General features: G+C 45.9%; 1 protein-coding gene across 10 annotated transcripts in view; it reads left to right on the top strand.

Annotated features, from left to right (window-relative positions):
- Positions 1-16,776, top strand: part of LOC140719429 (myosin phosphatase Rho-interacting protein-like) — a 290,247-nt gene that overhangs the window by 48,831 nt on the left and 224,640 nt on the right. For all 10 annotated transcript variants that reach the window (XM_073034091.1, XM_073034087.1, XM_073034090.1 and 7 more), the window contains exons 3-4: positions 15,190-15,268; positions 15,351-15,522. In XM_073034091.1, the coding sequence (XP_072890192.1) occupies positions 15,190-15,268; positions 15,351-15,522 (251 nt within the window). The remainder of the gene's footprint in view (positions 1-15,189; positions 15,269-15,350; positions 15,523-16,776) is intronic.

The raw sequence follows: 16,776 nt of genomic DNA, 5'->3' as shown, positions 1-16,776 counted from the left end.
CGCAAGTGTTGCCACACATTCCGGCCCGCAGTACGCCCATGTGACCGTTAGCCTACTAACCCGTGTGTCTTCCGAATGTGGGAGGGAACCAGAGTACCCAGAGAAAAGCCACACAGGCTCAGGGAGACATACAAACTCCTTACAGACGGCGACGGAATTGAACCAAGGTCGATAGTGCGGTAACAGTGTTCGTGCAACCACACCACCTTGACAGTAGTTTCACTTTGCTACCATTCCTGGTGGAGATTTACAGTGTAGCTAAAATCATCTGGTCTACCCCATCGTGGCCCTTATACCTGGTGTGAAATTCAATAAGAATTCGGCTGACCTTAACTTCAATGCCACTTTTCTGAACTAATCCAATACCTTAATATATGAAAACACTGGACAACAAAGATTTTGCTCCCTGAATACTTTTGGGTGTATCTTATGGACTTTAGGCTACTGATCATGAAGATCACCATGAAATTTTCCTACCACAACATTTTCTAAAAATTGCCTGTATTTGTTATTTCAATTCATAATTCAAGTCAGAATAACTGATGCCAAGACTCAGGAAGGCATTTGTGTTGGTCTTCTAGAACTTCTAGTGGGACTGGAGAAAATAACATGGAAGGCAGTCAAAGTTATTGTCGAACATTTTCTTGGCAACTACAGAGCACCAGACTACGTGCAGCTGGTTGACAACATGCTTCAAGCATACAAAACCATGAAGTGCAACATGTCACTAAAGGTTCAGTTTCTGCATTCCCATTTAGACTTCTTCCCCAGCAAATCTTGGCACTGTCAGTGACGAGCACGGTGAAAGGCTTCACTAGGACAATGCAGTCATGGAGAAACAGTATCAGGGCAAGTGGAATTAATCAATGCTGGCTGATTATCATTGGACACTTCAGCAAGAAATTTCTGACTCTGAGTACAAATGAAAATTATCAACAAAACGTTCTTAGCTTAGTTGATCTATTGCAAAGCATCAACACTGTTATGCAATGCAATGCATTATTTTCAAAAAAAGTTAATTTCTTGTTTCTCCAAATTCCTACGTGATACAAGCAGTCTGCAATTATATTTGTGTTCACATTCAAGTGGTCTATCTTAAACAAAAATAAAATTCTGAGGAAGCAGCACTTTTGAAAACATTTGTTGTCCAGTGTTAGTAGTAATACTCCAGCTTCACTCAGCCGGTCCTGGGATCAAACCAGACGTTCTGCACTGATTGACACTGAGGTTGGAAGTGATAGTGACTGGAAGGATGTTTTCTCCAAGAATCAGCTCAATTTTAAAGCATGAGGGTTGGGGTTCTTCCTTTAACCCTGCCTCACATTCCATTCAGTGAGCTTCCCAATGAATACGTTAGTTAGGCATCAACTTTATTGTTGCTGGCGGGATCTTGCTTTGTACTGGATGGATGTCTCAACGCTCACCTTTGCAGCTTCAGAGTGATTGTACGTGGGCAGCTCGGCAGTGTAGCGGTGTAAGAACGGTTCCCACCACTGCCTGTGAGGAGCCCCGTGACTGCATGGGCTTCCTCTGGGCACTCAGGCCGCCCCCTACATTCTGGAAGACCTATGGTTTGGGTTTGTGAGTTCTAGGTGTGCCACGTTAGCACCAGGAGCAAATGATGCATTTCGCGGTACGTTTCGATGTGCGTGTGCCGAAGAAAGCTAACCTCTCAGAAAAGTTTCGAACGGTCGGCTCGGTGAAGCATGCACGTCTCCTTGGGAAGATGTGAATTGTTAGTGGTGGGGTGGGGTGGCCCACTTCTGAATCAGAGGGCTGTAGAGTAACATTGGAAGACTTCATGAATTGGTGAGGGTGGAGAAGGTGCTTCATAGTCAGAGAATACAAGGTGAGATCACCTCCATTGTACTGCTTGGAGATCGATGAGAAAATGGGTATTACAATCACAGGGACTGGTGAAGTTGCATTTTTTAATTTTAATTTTTATTACTATCTACCTGTCTATACATCTCACCTATCTATCTTGTGTATCTCTCTCCCCTCCCCCCCCCCATCTTTTAAATCTACTCCTCAGCTTTTTTCCTTCAGTCCTGCCGAGGGCTTTCAGCCCAAAATGTCGACTGCACTCCTTTCCATAGATGCTGCCTGGCCTGCTGAGTTCCTCCAGCATTTTGTGTGTGTTGCTTGGATTTCCAGCATCTGCAGATTTTCTCTTGTTTCTCTTATCTACCTGTCCATCTCTCCAATCTATTCTATTGAGATGCAGCGTGGGGAGTAGAAACTTCAGGTCCTTTGAGCCACACTGCCCTGACTTAACCCTGGCCTAATCACAGTACAATTTACAGAATCAGAATCAGAATCCTGTATTATCGCCAAGTATGAGGACACATACAGGGAATTTGATGCCGGTTTCCCTGAGCTCTCTCTGTACAGAATTAAAAGCAAACAAAAACAATAGTGCAAGTAATCATAAACTATATACAATGAGGTCTCCCTCATTGAATGTACAGGTGGATTTGATTTATAATAGACTAAAATTCAAGTGTTGATAAGACTGATGGCATACGGAAAGAAACTGTTCTTGTACCTATTTGTCCTGGCATACAGTGATCTAAAGCACCTACCAGAAGGAAGGAGTTGGAACAGGTGATGTCCAGGGTGTGATGTGTCTACAATAATACTGTTTGCTCACTTCCTGACTCTAAATGCATATAAGTCCTGGATCGAGGGCAGCTTCACACCAATAATCCTTCCCGCAGCCCTGACGGTTCTTTGGAGTCTATTCTTGTCTTGTTTGGTAGCTGATCCAAACCAGACAGTGATGGATGAACAGAGAACAGCCTGGATTATTCCTGAATAGAATTGAATCAGCAGCTCCTGAGGCAGGTTGTACTTCCTGAGTTGGCGTAGGAAATACAACCCCTGCTGAGCCTTTCTGATAAGAGTGTCCGCGTTGGGTGTCCACTTCAGGTCCTGGGAGATTGTGACAGCCAGAAATCTGAAGATCTCCACAGCAGACACAATACTGTTGGGTATAGTGAGTGGGGGGAGTATTGGGGGGCTCCTCCTGAAGCCCACTGTCATCTCCACAGTCTTGAGCGTATTTAGCTCCAGATAGTTCTGACCACACCAGAGGGCCAGCCGTTCCACCTCCCGTCTGTATCACCATCTTGGATAAGGCCAATGACAGTTGTGTCGTCTGCAAACTTCAGGAGTTTAACAGATGGATCCTGTGAGGTGCAGTCATTAGTGTAAAGGGAGAAGAGCAGTGGGGAGAGCACACATCCCTAGGGGGCACCGGTACTGATTGTCCGGGTGCTAGAGATGATGCTCCCCAGCCTCACTTGCTGCACCCTGTCAGTCAGGAAGCTTGTGATCCACTAACAGATGGCGGGGGAGACAGTAAGCTGGGTGAGTTTGGAGGGGAGGATTTCTGGGACGATGGTGTTAAACGCTGAGCTGAAGTCAACAAACAGGACCCTCAGAGAAGTTCCTGGGTTGTCGAGGTGTTGTAGAATGTAATGCAGTCCCATGTTGACTGCATCATCCACTGACCTATTTGCCCGATAAGCAAACTGCAGGGGGTCCAGCAGGGGGCCTATGATGTCCTTCAGGTGAGCCAACACTAGTCTCTCAAAGGACTTCATGACCACAGATGTCAAAGCAACAGGCCTGTAGTCATTTAGTCCCTTGATAGTGGGTTTCTTAGGGACTGGAATAATAATGGAGCGCTTGAAGCAATGAGGGACTTCACACAGCTCCAGTGATCTATTGAAGATCCGTGTGTAGATGGGGGCCAGCTGATCAGCGCAGGTCTTCAGGCAGGTGGGTGACACACTGTCTGGGCCTGGCGCTTTCCTGGTCTTCTGCCTCCGGAACAGCTGACTCACCTCCCTCTCACAGATCCGGTGCAGGTACAAGGGAGTTGAAGTGAAGGGGGTGGGGTAGGGGGAGCAGTGACCAATCAACCTACCAACCGGTATGTCTTTGGACTGTGGGAGGAAACCAGAGCACCCAGAGAAACATTGGCACAGGTCCAGGGCCCAATTCTGTAATGTACTGTTCATGTAATTCTGAGATGTAATAATAATAACTTATTTACAGAGTACTTTTCATACAGAGGATGTAGTTCAAAGTGCTTTACGATGGGATGAAGTGCAAACTTGCAAATAAAATATAAACATGAACGTAAAAGAGAAAAAGATGTTAGTTAAAAGCAACAGTTAAATAAATAGGTTTTGAGCTGGCGTTTAAAAGTGTCAATGGAGTCTGCAACCCTTATAGTTTTAGATATTGAATAATGTGTCCTTCTGTTAGTAACCAGACACACGAAGACGAGCCGAGGGGATAGTTCTAAGGTTACATGGAATAGAAGGAGCAATGTGGGTACAGGATTATGCTTTCCTCGGGGATATTGACACACATATGAAAAACAAAGATAAAGATAAATCATGGAAACTACTCAAAGAGTAACAAGCCGTTACCTCAGTTCTCCTCCATCCTCCAACTGCATTCCCCCCCTCTTCCTCTGCCACTAAGACCAGTACTATTGGAGGATGGAGAGAGGATCCAACACCGACAGAGACACACTCAAAGAACAAGATGGGCTGACTACTGGCAAGTAGACGGCAGCAGGAAAAAGGGGATTAATCATAGGGAACAGAATGAAAGGCTGACATTATTCTCTTCCCTTGGTGTGCCTTCTAACCCAGAATGTTTAAAGTAAATGTTCTTATCAAAGTACATATACAACCCTGAGATTCATTTACTCAGCAAATCTATAGAATAGTAACTAGAACAGGATCAATGAATGATTGACCAGAGTGCAGAAGACAACAAACTGAGCAAATGCAAATATAAATAAATAACAAGATCATGAGAAAATGAGGCAAAGAGTTCTTAAGGTGAGATAATTGATCATGGGAACATTTCAATGATGGGTCAAGTGATTCTAGTCCTTTTATTCTGGAGCCTGATGGTTAAGGGGCAGAAGCTGTTCTTGAACCTGGTGGTGTGAGTCCTGAGGCTCCTGTGCCTTCCACCTGTCCCTTTCTGTTCCAGCGCTGATGGAAATACTGTGCATGACTACATGCAGCTTTATGTCCTTTACTCCCCCCTGCTTGCGTGCTGCTGGTCAGCTTCGTCACCCCGATTATGATGTCACGGTGTCCTCACTGTAAACTGCACCACTGGCCTGAGCAGTCTCAGTGAGCTACTTTTCAGCACCTTACAGGTTGGACACCAGAATGGAGAATGCCCCACCTGTGAGGCAGATACTGTCAGGAAGGGACTACCAGGACTGGTGGCGCCACTCACAGCTCGGTCAATGTTAGCGGCCAGAATCAGTCCTGGTCTCCGTACAGGATAACTTAAAGGTAAGTTCTAGATTCCTACATTCATGCTTCAAGGAAGGGGGTCAGGTGTTTGGAGAGGGTACTAGAGAATTCAGTGATGCGGAGAGACTTACTTTCCATAAAATATGGACAGCTAAGGGGGAGCTTTGCTGGAGATATTTAAAGTTATGAAGAATGTTCATAGCATTGAAAGGTAGAAACTGTTTCCATTGGTAGGAGGGCCAGCGACCAGGGGATTTAAGGTCAACTGGAGAAGGAATGAGGAGATCTTTTTATTACAGTGAGCTGTTGTTCAATGCCCTTGGATGGAAAATTCTACAAAAAGTAGTTGGATATGGCCCAGATCCTCATGGGTAAAGCCCTCCCCACAATTGAGCACATCTACATGAAAAGCTATTGTAGAAAAGCAGCATGCGCTGTCAGGAACCCCCACTACCACCAAGGTCATTCTCTCTTCTCGCTGCTGCCATCAGGGAGAAGGCACAGGAGCCTCAGGACTCTTACCACCAGATTCAGGAACAGTTACTACCCCTCAACCAACAGACTCTTGAACCAAAGGGGTAACTTCACTTGCCCCATCACTGAGATGTTCTCACAACCTACGGACTTTCAAGGACTCTTCATCTCATGTTCTCGATATTTATTGCTTATTCATTTATTATTGTTATTTATTTCTTTTTGTATTTGCACAGTTCGTTGTCTTCTGCACTCTGATTGAATGACAAGTTGAACGATCTTTCATTGATTCTGTTACGGTTATTATTCTACAGATTTATTGAGTATGCCCACAAGACATACATGTACCTTGGTAATTAATTTACTCTGAACTTTGTTGTAGACTAGAATTAACTACCCAAAAGGTAAAAGCAGAAGACTTTCATATGGGACAGCATTAGTAATTTTCAACGAGAGCTGCAGATGGGGACTAATCTGCTTGCTGTAGAGCACAATCAGCAAATAGCCTCCTTCCCTGATGGTTCTACAAAAGCTGTCAGAGTCAGAATTAGGCTCATTTTCACTGACGTATGCCATGAAATTTGTGGTTTTGTGGTAGCAATTCAGTGCAATACATAAAAAGAAAAATACGAAAACTTAAAATAATAAATATCAAAATAAGATAAATAAGTAGAGAAAAAAGAGAGCAAAATAGTGAGTTAGCATTCATAAGACAGAGGAGAATTAGGCCATTCAGCCCATCGAGTCTGGTCCTTCATTCCATCATGGCAGATTTATTTTCCCTCTCAACCCCATTCTCTTGCCTTCTCCCCGTAATATTTGATGCCCTGAATAATTAGGAACCTATTAACCTCCGCTTTAAATGTACCCAATGAGTTGGCCTCCAATATAATGATGATGAATTTCACAGGGTCACCAGCCTGTTCATGGGTTCATGGACTGCTCGGAAAGCTGTCTGAAGGTGAATAAACCTCCGTTTACCGAACTGACACACATTATGCCCGCACATACTGACGCTGCAGGCGCATCTCGGTACAGTTTTGAATGGATGGTGATTGTAAGCTTTCACCTGCTTTGACCCACTTGCAATATTGCGATGTCCAAAGGTCAAGCTGAGATCTGGGATGGCACGTCTGAGTGGAGCCGCTGGTAGAGCCACTGGCTCTCAGCGCCAGAGACCTGGGGTCGAACCTGAGCTCCAGTGCGGTGTGTGGAGTTTGCTCCTTCCCTTTGCGACTGCGTGGGTTTCTACGTCATCCAGCTTCCTCCCACATCCCAAAGATGTCTGAGTTGGTAGGTTAATTGGCCGTAGAGGCAGAGAGCAAGGTGGCCCAGAAGCAAGCCCTTTGGCCCATCTAGTCCATGCCAAACTATCGTCCTGCCTGCTTTTTGGTCACCATAAGTTGTCCCTGGTGTGTGGGTGAGTGATAGAATCTGGGGGGAGTTAATGGGGAGAGTGAAATAGGACAGGTGTAGGATTGGTAGGAGCTGCATGGAATGCATGGACTCTGTGGGCCGAAGGGCCTATTTCTGTGCTGTCCCTCTATGATTTTGCGCTCCTGCCACAGACTGTTGTAAAGATGACAGCGGCACTGAACTCCTTTGCTTGCGGATCACTTTGGAAGTCGGTGATGGGACCCACCACTGGGCTTGCGTTGTCACTGAGGGTCTGGGCTCATGGAGAAGGGGATTCATCAGCCACCTGCATGCTGAGCAGTCTGCAGGTGCAGATCCAACGATAGTAGGCTTTGTGGTACAAGCTGTCAAAGAACTGTAATGGTCAGCAGACTGCCCATGATGTTTGTACAACTTTCTGCTTTACTCCAGTGCTCGTTGTCCACTGCCAGGGCTGAACGTAACTTCTCCCTTGTACTGTCTAATGTTGCGGGGGTTGTCGTGATCGTTTTGGCCGTTTTCGTCTGCTGTGTCGCAGTGGTCCACTCTCACCATCACACCAGCCCACTGGCGTGTCCCCTGCATCTATGGCCTCTCCGCAGGCTCCTGAAAGAATCAGAGAACACAAATGTAAACAGGAGGCACACAGAGACCAACACTGTGAGATCCTCGAGCAAATCCCCGTGTTTGGGCCGGGTCGGGGTCTGTCTTGCCCAACATAGTGACTGAGGTTGGACACTGCAGGAGGCTGCGGAAGGGGATGCTGACCATGACCTGCCACTCCAACAGTACCTCCACTTGTTCCTCCCCACTGATCTCCCTCCGGAGAAAGTTGGAGACTGTTCCTTTTGGAGTTTACGTGCCGTTTAAACAAAAAAGCAGGGCCTGTCAGGACATGTCTGCGGAGTGGGAGGTTGCTTGAGTTATTAGCAGTTTAGCAAGAGCCAATATAAAGAAGTTAGGTTTAAGAAGAGTGGCCATTGTTGGAGTGGGTCAGGGTCAGAGTAGGAGGTCTCAGCTCAACAGGTTTCAGTGAGAACAGGTGGAGACTAAGGGTACTAAGTCACTTGGAATAATTTATTTGATTGTAGAACCTAAGTCTGAGAAGTTAGAGCCAAAGGTATAACAAATGTAGACAGGGTGGAATGCTCCTCCTGTAGGATGTGGGACTGCAGAGTACTTAACGGTCTCCCTGATGAGTATATCTGTGGGAAGTGCACCGAACTTCAGCTTCTGACTGACAAAGTCAAAGATCTGGAGCTGGATGCTCTCAGGACCATCCAGGAGGCTGAAAACTTTTACTGAGGTGTTCACACTCTGAGTAAAGGCTTCAAATAGCAGTAGGATGAGCACCAGAGGAAGTAAAGGGGGTAAACAGTCAGTGCAGGTTTCCCTGTGGCCATTCCCCTCAGCAACAAGTATACCCTTTGGATACTGCTTAGCCAGGACAGTGGCACTGTGGTGGGCTTTGAAACTCAACAAGGAAGGGCAATGTCAGGCAGAGTGATAGCAATAGGAGACTTGATAGTTAGGGTGACAGACGGGAGATTCTGTGGCCATGAATGAGATGCCAGGATGGTGTGTTGTCCCCCCCACCCCACCCCAGGTTCGAGGATCTAGGATGTCTCAGGGCAGCTGCAGAATATTCTCAAGGGGGAGTTGAGCAACCAGAGGTCATTATGCACATTGGCACCAATGACATAGGTAGAAAGGGGGAAAGAGGTCCTGCGCAGAATATAAGGAATTAGGAAAGAGGCAGGACCTCCAAGGTCGTAACCTCCAAATTACTCTCAGGGCTAATTGCTAGTCGGGCAAGGAACAGGATGATAGGATGAGTGGCCAAGGAACAGGTGCAGGGGCAGGGTTTCAGGTTCTTGGATCATAGGAACCTCTTCTGGGGCAGGGGTGACCTGTATAAGAGGGACCGGTTGCACCTAAAATGGAGGGGAACCAATATCCTGACTGGAAGAGGTAACAAAAGGCTGCAGAGTTGGGCAGAAAAATGGCAGATGAAGTTCAATCCAGACAAGTGTGAGGTGATGCATTTTGGAAGGACAAACCAGAAGACGAGTACAGGTTTAATGGTCATTTACTTAAGAGTGTGGATGAACAAAGGGACCTTGGGGTTCAAATCCATACATCCCTCAAGGTCGCTGTACAGGTTAATAAGGTAGTTAAGAAGGCCTATGGGATGCTAGGCTTCATTAATGGGGGATTGTTCAAGAGTAGAGAGGTCATGTTGCAACTCTACAAATCTCTGGTGAGACCGCACTTAGAGTATTGTGTTCAATCCTGATCACCTCATTATAGGAAGGATGTGGAAGCTATGGAGAGAGTGCAGAGGAGATTTACCAGGATGTTGCCTGGTTTGGAGAACAAGTCATATGAAACAAGGAACAATGCAAGCAGATTAAGGAAAGGTGTAAAAACAATAGGGTTGTTGTCATGGGGGACTTCAACCTCTAATATAAACTGGGACTTTCTGAGTTCAAGAGGCTTAAATGGGGCAGAATTTGTTAGGTGCATCCAGGAGGCTTTCTTAATTCTGTACATAGGTAATCCAGCAAGAGAAGGAGCAGTATTGGACCTGGTGTTGGGTAATGAGCCTGGCCAGGTGACCAATCTTTCAGTAGGCAAGTAGTTAGGGAACAGTGACCACAGCTTTTGAAATATAGATAAGGATAAGTTCAGACCTTGTGGGAGAGTATTAAATTGGAACAGGGCAAATTAGGAGAGCATTAGGCAGGAATTAGGGAGAGTTAATTGAGAATATCTGTTTTTGGGCCAATTCCAAGGAAAAGTATGTAAGGCTTAGGTAGCTAGAACCAATCAGAGCCTTTGAGGATTATAAAGAAGCTGGGAAAGAATTCAAGAAAAGAATTGGGAAAACCAAGAAGGGCCATGAAAAATACTTGGAAAGTAGGATTAAAGGGAATCCCAAGGTATTCTATGCATACATCAGGAGCAAGAGAGTGGGACTACTCAAGGATAAAGGGGGGGACATTTGCTTGGATGTGGAGGGTGTGGGTGAGATCCTTAATGATTACTTTACTACAGAGAATGACCTGGAGGACAGGGAAATCAGTGCCAAGCGTATTGAGATGCTAGGGCATCTTGATGTAAAGGAGGAGGTTGTGATGGGTCTCTTAAAGAACGTTGTCCCCAAAGCCTGATGGAATAAACTCCAGGTTATTGAGAGAGATCACCCAGGTCTTGACCGATGTCTTTGTGTCCTTTCTAGCTATAGACAAGGTCACGGAGGACTGGTGAGTAGCTAATGTTGTTCCAATAGTAGGAAACCAGGGATGATCCTGGAAACTGCAGAACAGTGAGTCTCATGTTAGTGGTAGGGAAGTTACTGGCGAGAATTCTTAGGGAATGGACTTACGAGCATTTGGGAAAGCGTGGCCTGATTAGGGAGAGCCAGGCTTTGTACGGGGTAAGTCGTGTCTTACTAACTGATTACTGATTGAGTTTTTCGACAAGGTGATGAGAGTGATTGTTGTGGGTAGAGCTGTCGATGTTGACTATATGGATTTAGTAGTGTGTTTGACAACGTCCCCCTGTTAGATTAAGATGCATGGGATTTATAGTGAATTGTCCATTTGGGTTCAGAACTGGCTTTCCCATAGAAGACAGAAGGTAGTGGTCAAAGGGACTTATTCTAGCTGGAGGTCTATGATTATTGGTGTTCCACAGGGATCCATACTGGGACCTCTGCTGTTTGTGATGTATATAAATGACCTGGATGGGTAAGTAAGTTTGCAGATAATGTTAAGATTGGTGGTGGTGTGGATAGTGTAGAAGACTGGCAGATAATACAATGGGATATAGATCAGTTGCAGATGTAGGCAGAGAAATGGCAGATGGAACTTAACCTGGCTAAATGTGAAGTGTTGCACCTTGGCAGGTCACATGAAAAGAAACAGTACATTGTTAAAGGCAAGATCCTTAACAGTGTTGATGAGCAGGGAGATCTTGCGGTCCAAGTTCATAGCTCCCTGAAAGAGGATACACAGATTGATAGGGTGGTTAAGGAGGCATATGGCATGCTTGCCTTTTACTAGTTGAGATATTGAGTTCAAAAGCCAAAAGTTTTTGTTGCAGCTTTATAAAACTAGTTAGGCTGCATACGGTTCTGGTTGCCCCACTACAGGAAGGATGTCGAGGCTCTGGAGAGGGTGCAGAAGAGGTTTACCAGGATGCTGCCTAGTTTAGAGGGCATATGCTATCACGAGAGGCTGGACAAACTTGAGTTGTTTTCTCTTGATTGCCAGAGGCCGAGGGGAGATCTGATAGAGGTTTATAAGATTATGAGAGGCAAAGATAGAGTAGATAGACAGTATCTTTTCCAGGGTTAAAGTGTCTAGTACCAGAGAGCATGCATTTAAGGTGAGAAGGAGTGATTTCGAAGGAGGTGTAGGGGCAAGTTTTTTGCACAGGGAGTGGCAGGTGCCTGAAATTTGCTGCCTAGAGTGGTGATAGAGGTAGATACATTAGGGACTTGTAAGAGGCATTTAGATAGACACATGAGTGTGAGGAAAATGGAAGGATATGGACATTATGTAGCTGGAAGGGGTTAGTTTAGTTAGTAACATCGTGGGCTGAAGGGCCTGTTCCTGTGCTGTACTGTTCTATGTTCTAAGGCATCCTATCCGGTTACACCGTGGCCTGGTATGGCAACTGCTCTGTTCAAGGCTGCAGAAGGTTGTGGTCATAGATCAGCCCGTCATAGGCTCTTCAGTAAAGGAGCCTGCAGAAACAAAGACCCCACCCACCCTGGGCATTCCCCCTTTTCCCCCTCCCATCAGGCAATACATACCACCTGAAAGCACATACCACCAGGCTCAAGACCGCTTCTGTCTCACTGTTATAAGACTATTGAACAGTCCCCAAGTATGATAAAATGGGATCTTGATCTCACAATGTACCTTGTTATGACCTTGTATCTTGTTGCCTGCCTGCATTGTACTTTCTCGCTTACTGTGATGCTTCATTTTGCAATCTGTTACTATTTTCCCTTGTATTTCTTCAATATACTAATATAATCAACTGATATGTAGTACAGTCGGCCCTCCTTATCTGTGGGGAATTGGTTCCGGGACCCCCCGCAGATGCTTGTCCCTTATATAAAATGGCATAGTATTTGCATATAACCTATGCACATCATCCCGTATACTTCAAAACATCTCTAGATTACTTGTAATACCTAATACAATGTAGATGCTATGTAAGTAGTTGTTATACTGTATTGATTAGGGAATAATGACAAAAAAAAGTCATGTACATGTTCAGTACAGACACAACCATTGTAGCTCTTCTGGGAACCCTGATGCCACCTCGGCATCAGCCGATCCCGATTCTCCCGTGATCTTTAAGTTCTTGAGGCTGTAGCGCTTTACATAGCCAGCCAGCCATCCCTTACTAGCCTTAAACTCCTTCCTCTCGCTCACAACACAAGTAGCGAACGAACGAGACGCGAGGTGAACAATGCTCAACTTCCCGGTTTTCCTGATCCGCAGTTGGTTGAATCTGCGCATGCGGAACCCGTGGATAAGGAGGGCCGACTGTATATGGATGTTATTCAAAATAATGATTTTTAACTGTATCTCAGTACCAGTGATAATAATAAACCAACTTACCAATCTTTTGGGTGGCGGGGTGGAGATTCGTCTCTGCCAAAGGCGGTATAAGGCACTCCTTTCCTCCACTGGCCTGCAGGCCACCCTTGGGCAAGGTGTAGCGCCTGCTTAGTCCCTGATCAGGGCCACATGAAGTCATGGGAGCAGCTAATTGGTGGTCGTATGAGAAGCTGGTGCATATCACAAGTCCTGGTTATGCGACCACTGACGCCAGGCAGGCAATCTCTGAAGAGCATTGATAATGGTTGGGGGTCACTTGCCTTGTAAAGGCACTGCCCAGAAGGAGACAATGGCAAACCACTTCTGTAGAAAATTTGCCAAGAATAATAATGGTCATGGAAAGACGATGATTGCTCATGTCATATGACATGGCTCATAATGAATGAATAAACCTGTCTTTCGGATGTGGGAGGAAACCGGAGTACTCGGAAAACTTGTGTGGTCACATGGAGAACATACAAACTCCACACCGAGTGGCAGAGGTCAGGAGTGAACCCAGGCTTCAGGGTAATCGTTACATTCCTAGATCTGGCCAAGGGGCTCCCTCAGTCTAGGGACAATTTTCAGCAGTAAAAGCCTACTTTTCAATAGTAAAAGTAAAAAGTAGTCAAAGTAGTATATCTGTGGGAAGAAACTGGAGCTCTGCAGACAACCCATGTGATTGCAGAACGTGTAGGCTCCACACAGACAGCAGTGAACCTGGGTGGCTACAGTTGTGAGCTAGCAGCTCTTCCAGCTGTGTTACTGTGCTGCATTGGAACTGGATAAAATTTTGCAAAGGTGCAGTGATATGTTAAGAGAGAAATCAAGGCAGTGGGATAATTGGATCACTCTTCCTCAATGCTAACACTGGGACACTTGGGACAGCTCAACTATTATTCACAAGTTGGAGCAGAATATTACAAAGTGGCAGATAGAGCAAGTAAGCCAAATGGAGTTCAATATAAGGAATTGTGAGATGGTTCACTTTGGTGCCAAGGAAGATATTTTCCAATGCGGAGTTGTGAACCATCAAAGGAAGAAAGATATTTGGGAATTCAATGAAAACTGTCTCACCAAGAAAAAGACTGTTGGAATATGAGGTTTTGTCTTGAGGTGGTTGGAATACAGATAATGTCATGGATGATCAGAGCCTTGGTTAAGGTAATTGGGTGTTCTGTATTTACTTCTAGATACCAGTTCACAGGCAGCAAAAGTCTTCACCAATATCAGGCCACGGGTAGGTTGCATGAATCTGGCATGAGAAGATTGGAGAATGGGCTAAAGTAACAGCAATAGGGTATAATGAATTAATATACAGGGCGTCTTTCTGAGGTTGGAGAAGTATTAAAGCAAGAGGGAGGCTGCAGAAGAAATGCAAACACAAAAAAAAAATCTGCTGATTCTGGAAATCCCAAGCAAAATGCTAGAGGAACTCAGCAGGTCCGTAAGACCATCAAAGGAGCAGAATTGGGCCATTCAGCCCATCGAGTCTGCTCTGCCATTCCATCATGGCTGATCCTGGATCCCACTCAACCCCATAGACCTGCCTTCTCGCCATATCCTTTGATGCCCTGACCGATCAGGAAGCTATCAATTTCCGCCTTAAATATACCCACGGACTAAGCCTCCACTGTAGTCTGTGGCGGAGCATTCCACAGATTTACTACTCTCTGGCTAAAAAAGTTCCTCCTTACCTCTGTTCTAAAAGGTTGCCCCACAGTTCTGAGGCTGTGCCCTCAAGTTCTGGATAACCCCTCCACAGGAAACATCCTCTCCACATCCACCCTATCTAGTCCTTTCAACATTTGGTAGGTTTCAATGAGATTCCCCCCCTGCATTCTTCTAAATTCCAGTGACTACAGGCCCAAAGCTGCCAAATGCTCCTTATATGTTAACCCCTTCATTCCTGGAATCATCTTTGTGAACCTCCTCTGGACTCTCCCCAATGACAACACATCCCTTCTGAGATGTAGGGCCCAAAACTGTAAAGGTCAGGCAGCATCTATGGAAAAGAGTAAACAGTTGATGTTTCAGGATTGATGAAGGGTCTCGGCCCCGAAATGTTGACTGTTCACTCTCTTCCACAGATGCTGCCTGACCTGCTGAGTTCCTCCAGCGTTTTGTGTGAGCCACAATGTAATCTTCGCATGAAGAGTTGCAGAGTGTAGAACTCCTTTTCCTTAAAAGGCCAGTTAGGTTTTCATTCCAAGTTCAATGGTGTTTTGGCAGCTCATGGTGCCAGGGTTATGCACCAAAAGCATTGAGGGAGAGATTAACTGGTGGAACTGGGCGGTGAAATGGATTCTGCCGAGTTCCTCCAGCGTTTTGTGTGTGTTGCTGAAGAAGGGCTGAATGGTTTCCTCCTGTAGCTGTGACTGATCTTGGCTTTTGCTTTGAAGCTGGCAGGTGGACTCGAGAATGCACAATCCATTGACCAGTCACATCAGCAGGAAATGGTCAGCGGACTCATCCTCTCGGGTAAGCAGCATTCCAGCCCCCACCACCTGGACCAAGGGGAGCCATCGCTGCCTTTAACAGTTTATTTTTCCTAACTTCACAGATCTCGGAGTTATCCAGCACGGCGGGATCCAGGGGCCACCTGTTCAGAGGAGAGTGGACACCGGGGTCTAATGTCTCCACGCTGCAGGGAGAGAGCCGGAGTAGGGACCTGCACACTGAGAATCCAACGTGGGCCCAGTCGCACAGCCGAATGAACCCAGTGGGCTCACGGGGTAATGACAAAGTAACCTTGTCTCTTACAGATGAAAAGGTTCATCCAAGCGGGATTTCATTTAGGTTGGAATAATTCCTTGAATCCCAACTCCATCCACTTCACAATTAGGATATTCTAGCCAATCACACTCTATTGCTCAATTCTGGGCAATTTATATACCCTCTCTTGCTGCTTTTATATCTGGGCTTCCGTCAGAATCTTCTCTGGTTCCTCAAACTTCAGGACAAGTTCTTCTTCATGCCCTCCTGTCTTCGATTGAAACCGGTGCCTCCCACTGTTCCACACACTGTTATTAGGCCCCCAACTCTTCAGAATAGTTTCCCTTCCGTGGTCCTTCCTCACTTTCACTCCACAGAATTGAAGGCAAGTTGGTGACCTGGCCAACAGGAGATGATGGGCAGGGATGTTGGCAGGATGGGACAATGTGCTCTCTGAGACTCTATGCTGAGACCGCACTGTTCACTGTAATAACGCACGGTTCTGATGATGGGCCGGAAACTCAGCAGTCCCACGATCTACATTCTAAAAATCGGTGAGCAGTACACAGTGCAGATTCCAAAGAGAATGTGATTGAGAGACTGGGAAACATAGAACATAGAATAGTACAGCACAGTACAGGCCCTTCGGTCCACAATGTTGTGCCGACCCTTAAACCCTGCCTCCCATATATCCCCCCACCTTAAATTCCTCCATATACCTGTCTAGTAGTCTCTTAAACTTCACTAGTGTATCTGCCTCCACCACTGACTCAGGCAGTGCATTCCACACACCAACCACTCTCTGAGTAAAAAACCTTCCTCTAATATTCCCCTTGAACTTTCCACCCCTTACCTTAAAGCCATGTCCTCTTGTATTGAGCAGTGTTGCCCTGGGGAAGAGGCGCTGGCTGTCCACTCTACCTATTCCTCTTAATATTTTGTATATCTCTATCATGTCTCCTCTCATCCTCCTTCTCTCCAGAGAGTAAAGCCCTAGCTCCCTTACTCTCTGACCATAATGCATACTCTCTAAACCAGGCAGCATCCTGGCAGATCTCCTCTGTACCCTTTCCAATGCTTCCACGTCCTTCCTATAGTGAGGCGACCAGAACTGGACACAGTACTCCAAGTGTGGCCTAACCAGGATTTTATAGAGCTGCATCATTACCCCGCGACTCTTAAACTCTATCCCTCGACTTATGAAAGCTAACACTCCATAAGTTTTCTTAACTACCCTATCTACCTGTGAGGCAACTTTCAGGGATCTGTGGACA

This window comes from Hemitrygon akajei, chromosome 31 (assembly GCF_048418815.1).
Source record: "Hemitrygon akajei chromosome 31, sHemAka1.3, whole genome shotgun sequence".
Taxonomy (NCBI): Eukaryota; Metazoa; Chordata; class Chondrichthyes; order Myliobatiformes; family Dasyatidae; genus Hemitrygon; species Hemitrygon akajei.
Note: the sequence above shows the minus strand (reverse complement) of the source record. Positions and strands in the feature narration are given on the sequence as shown.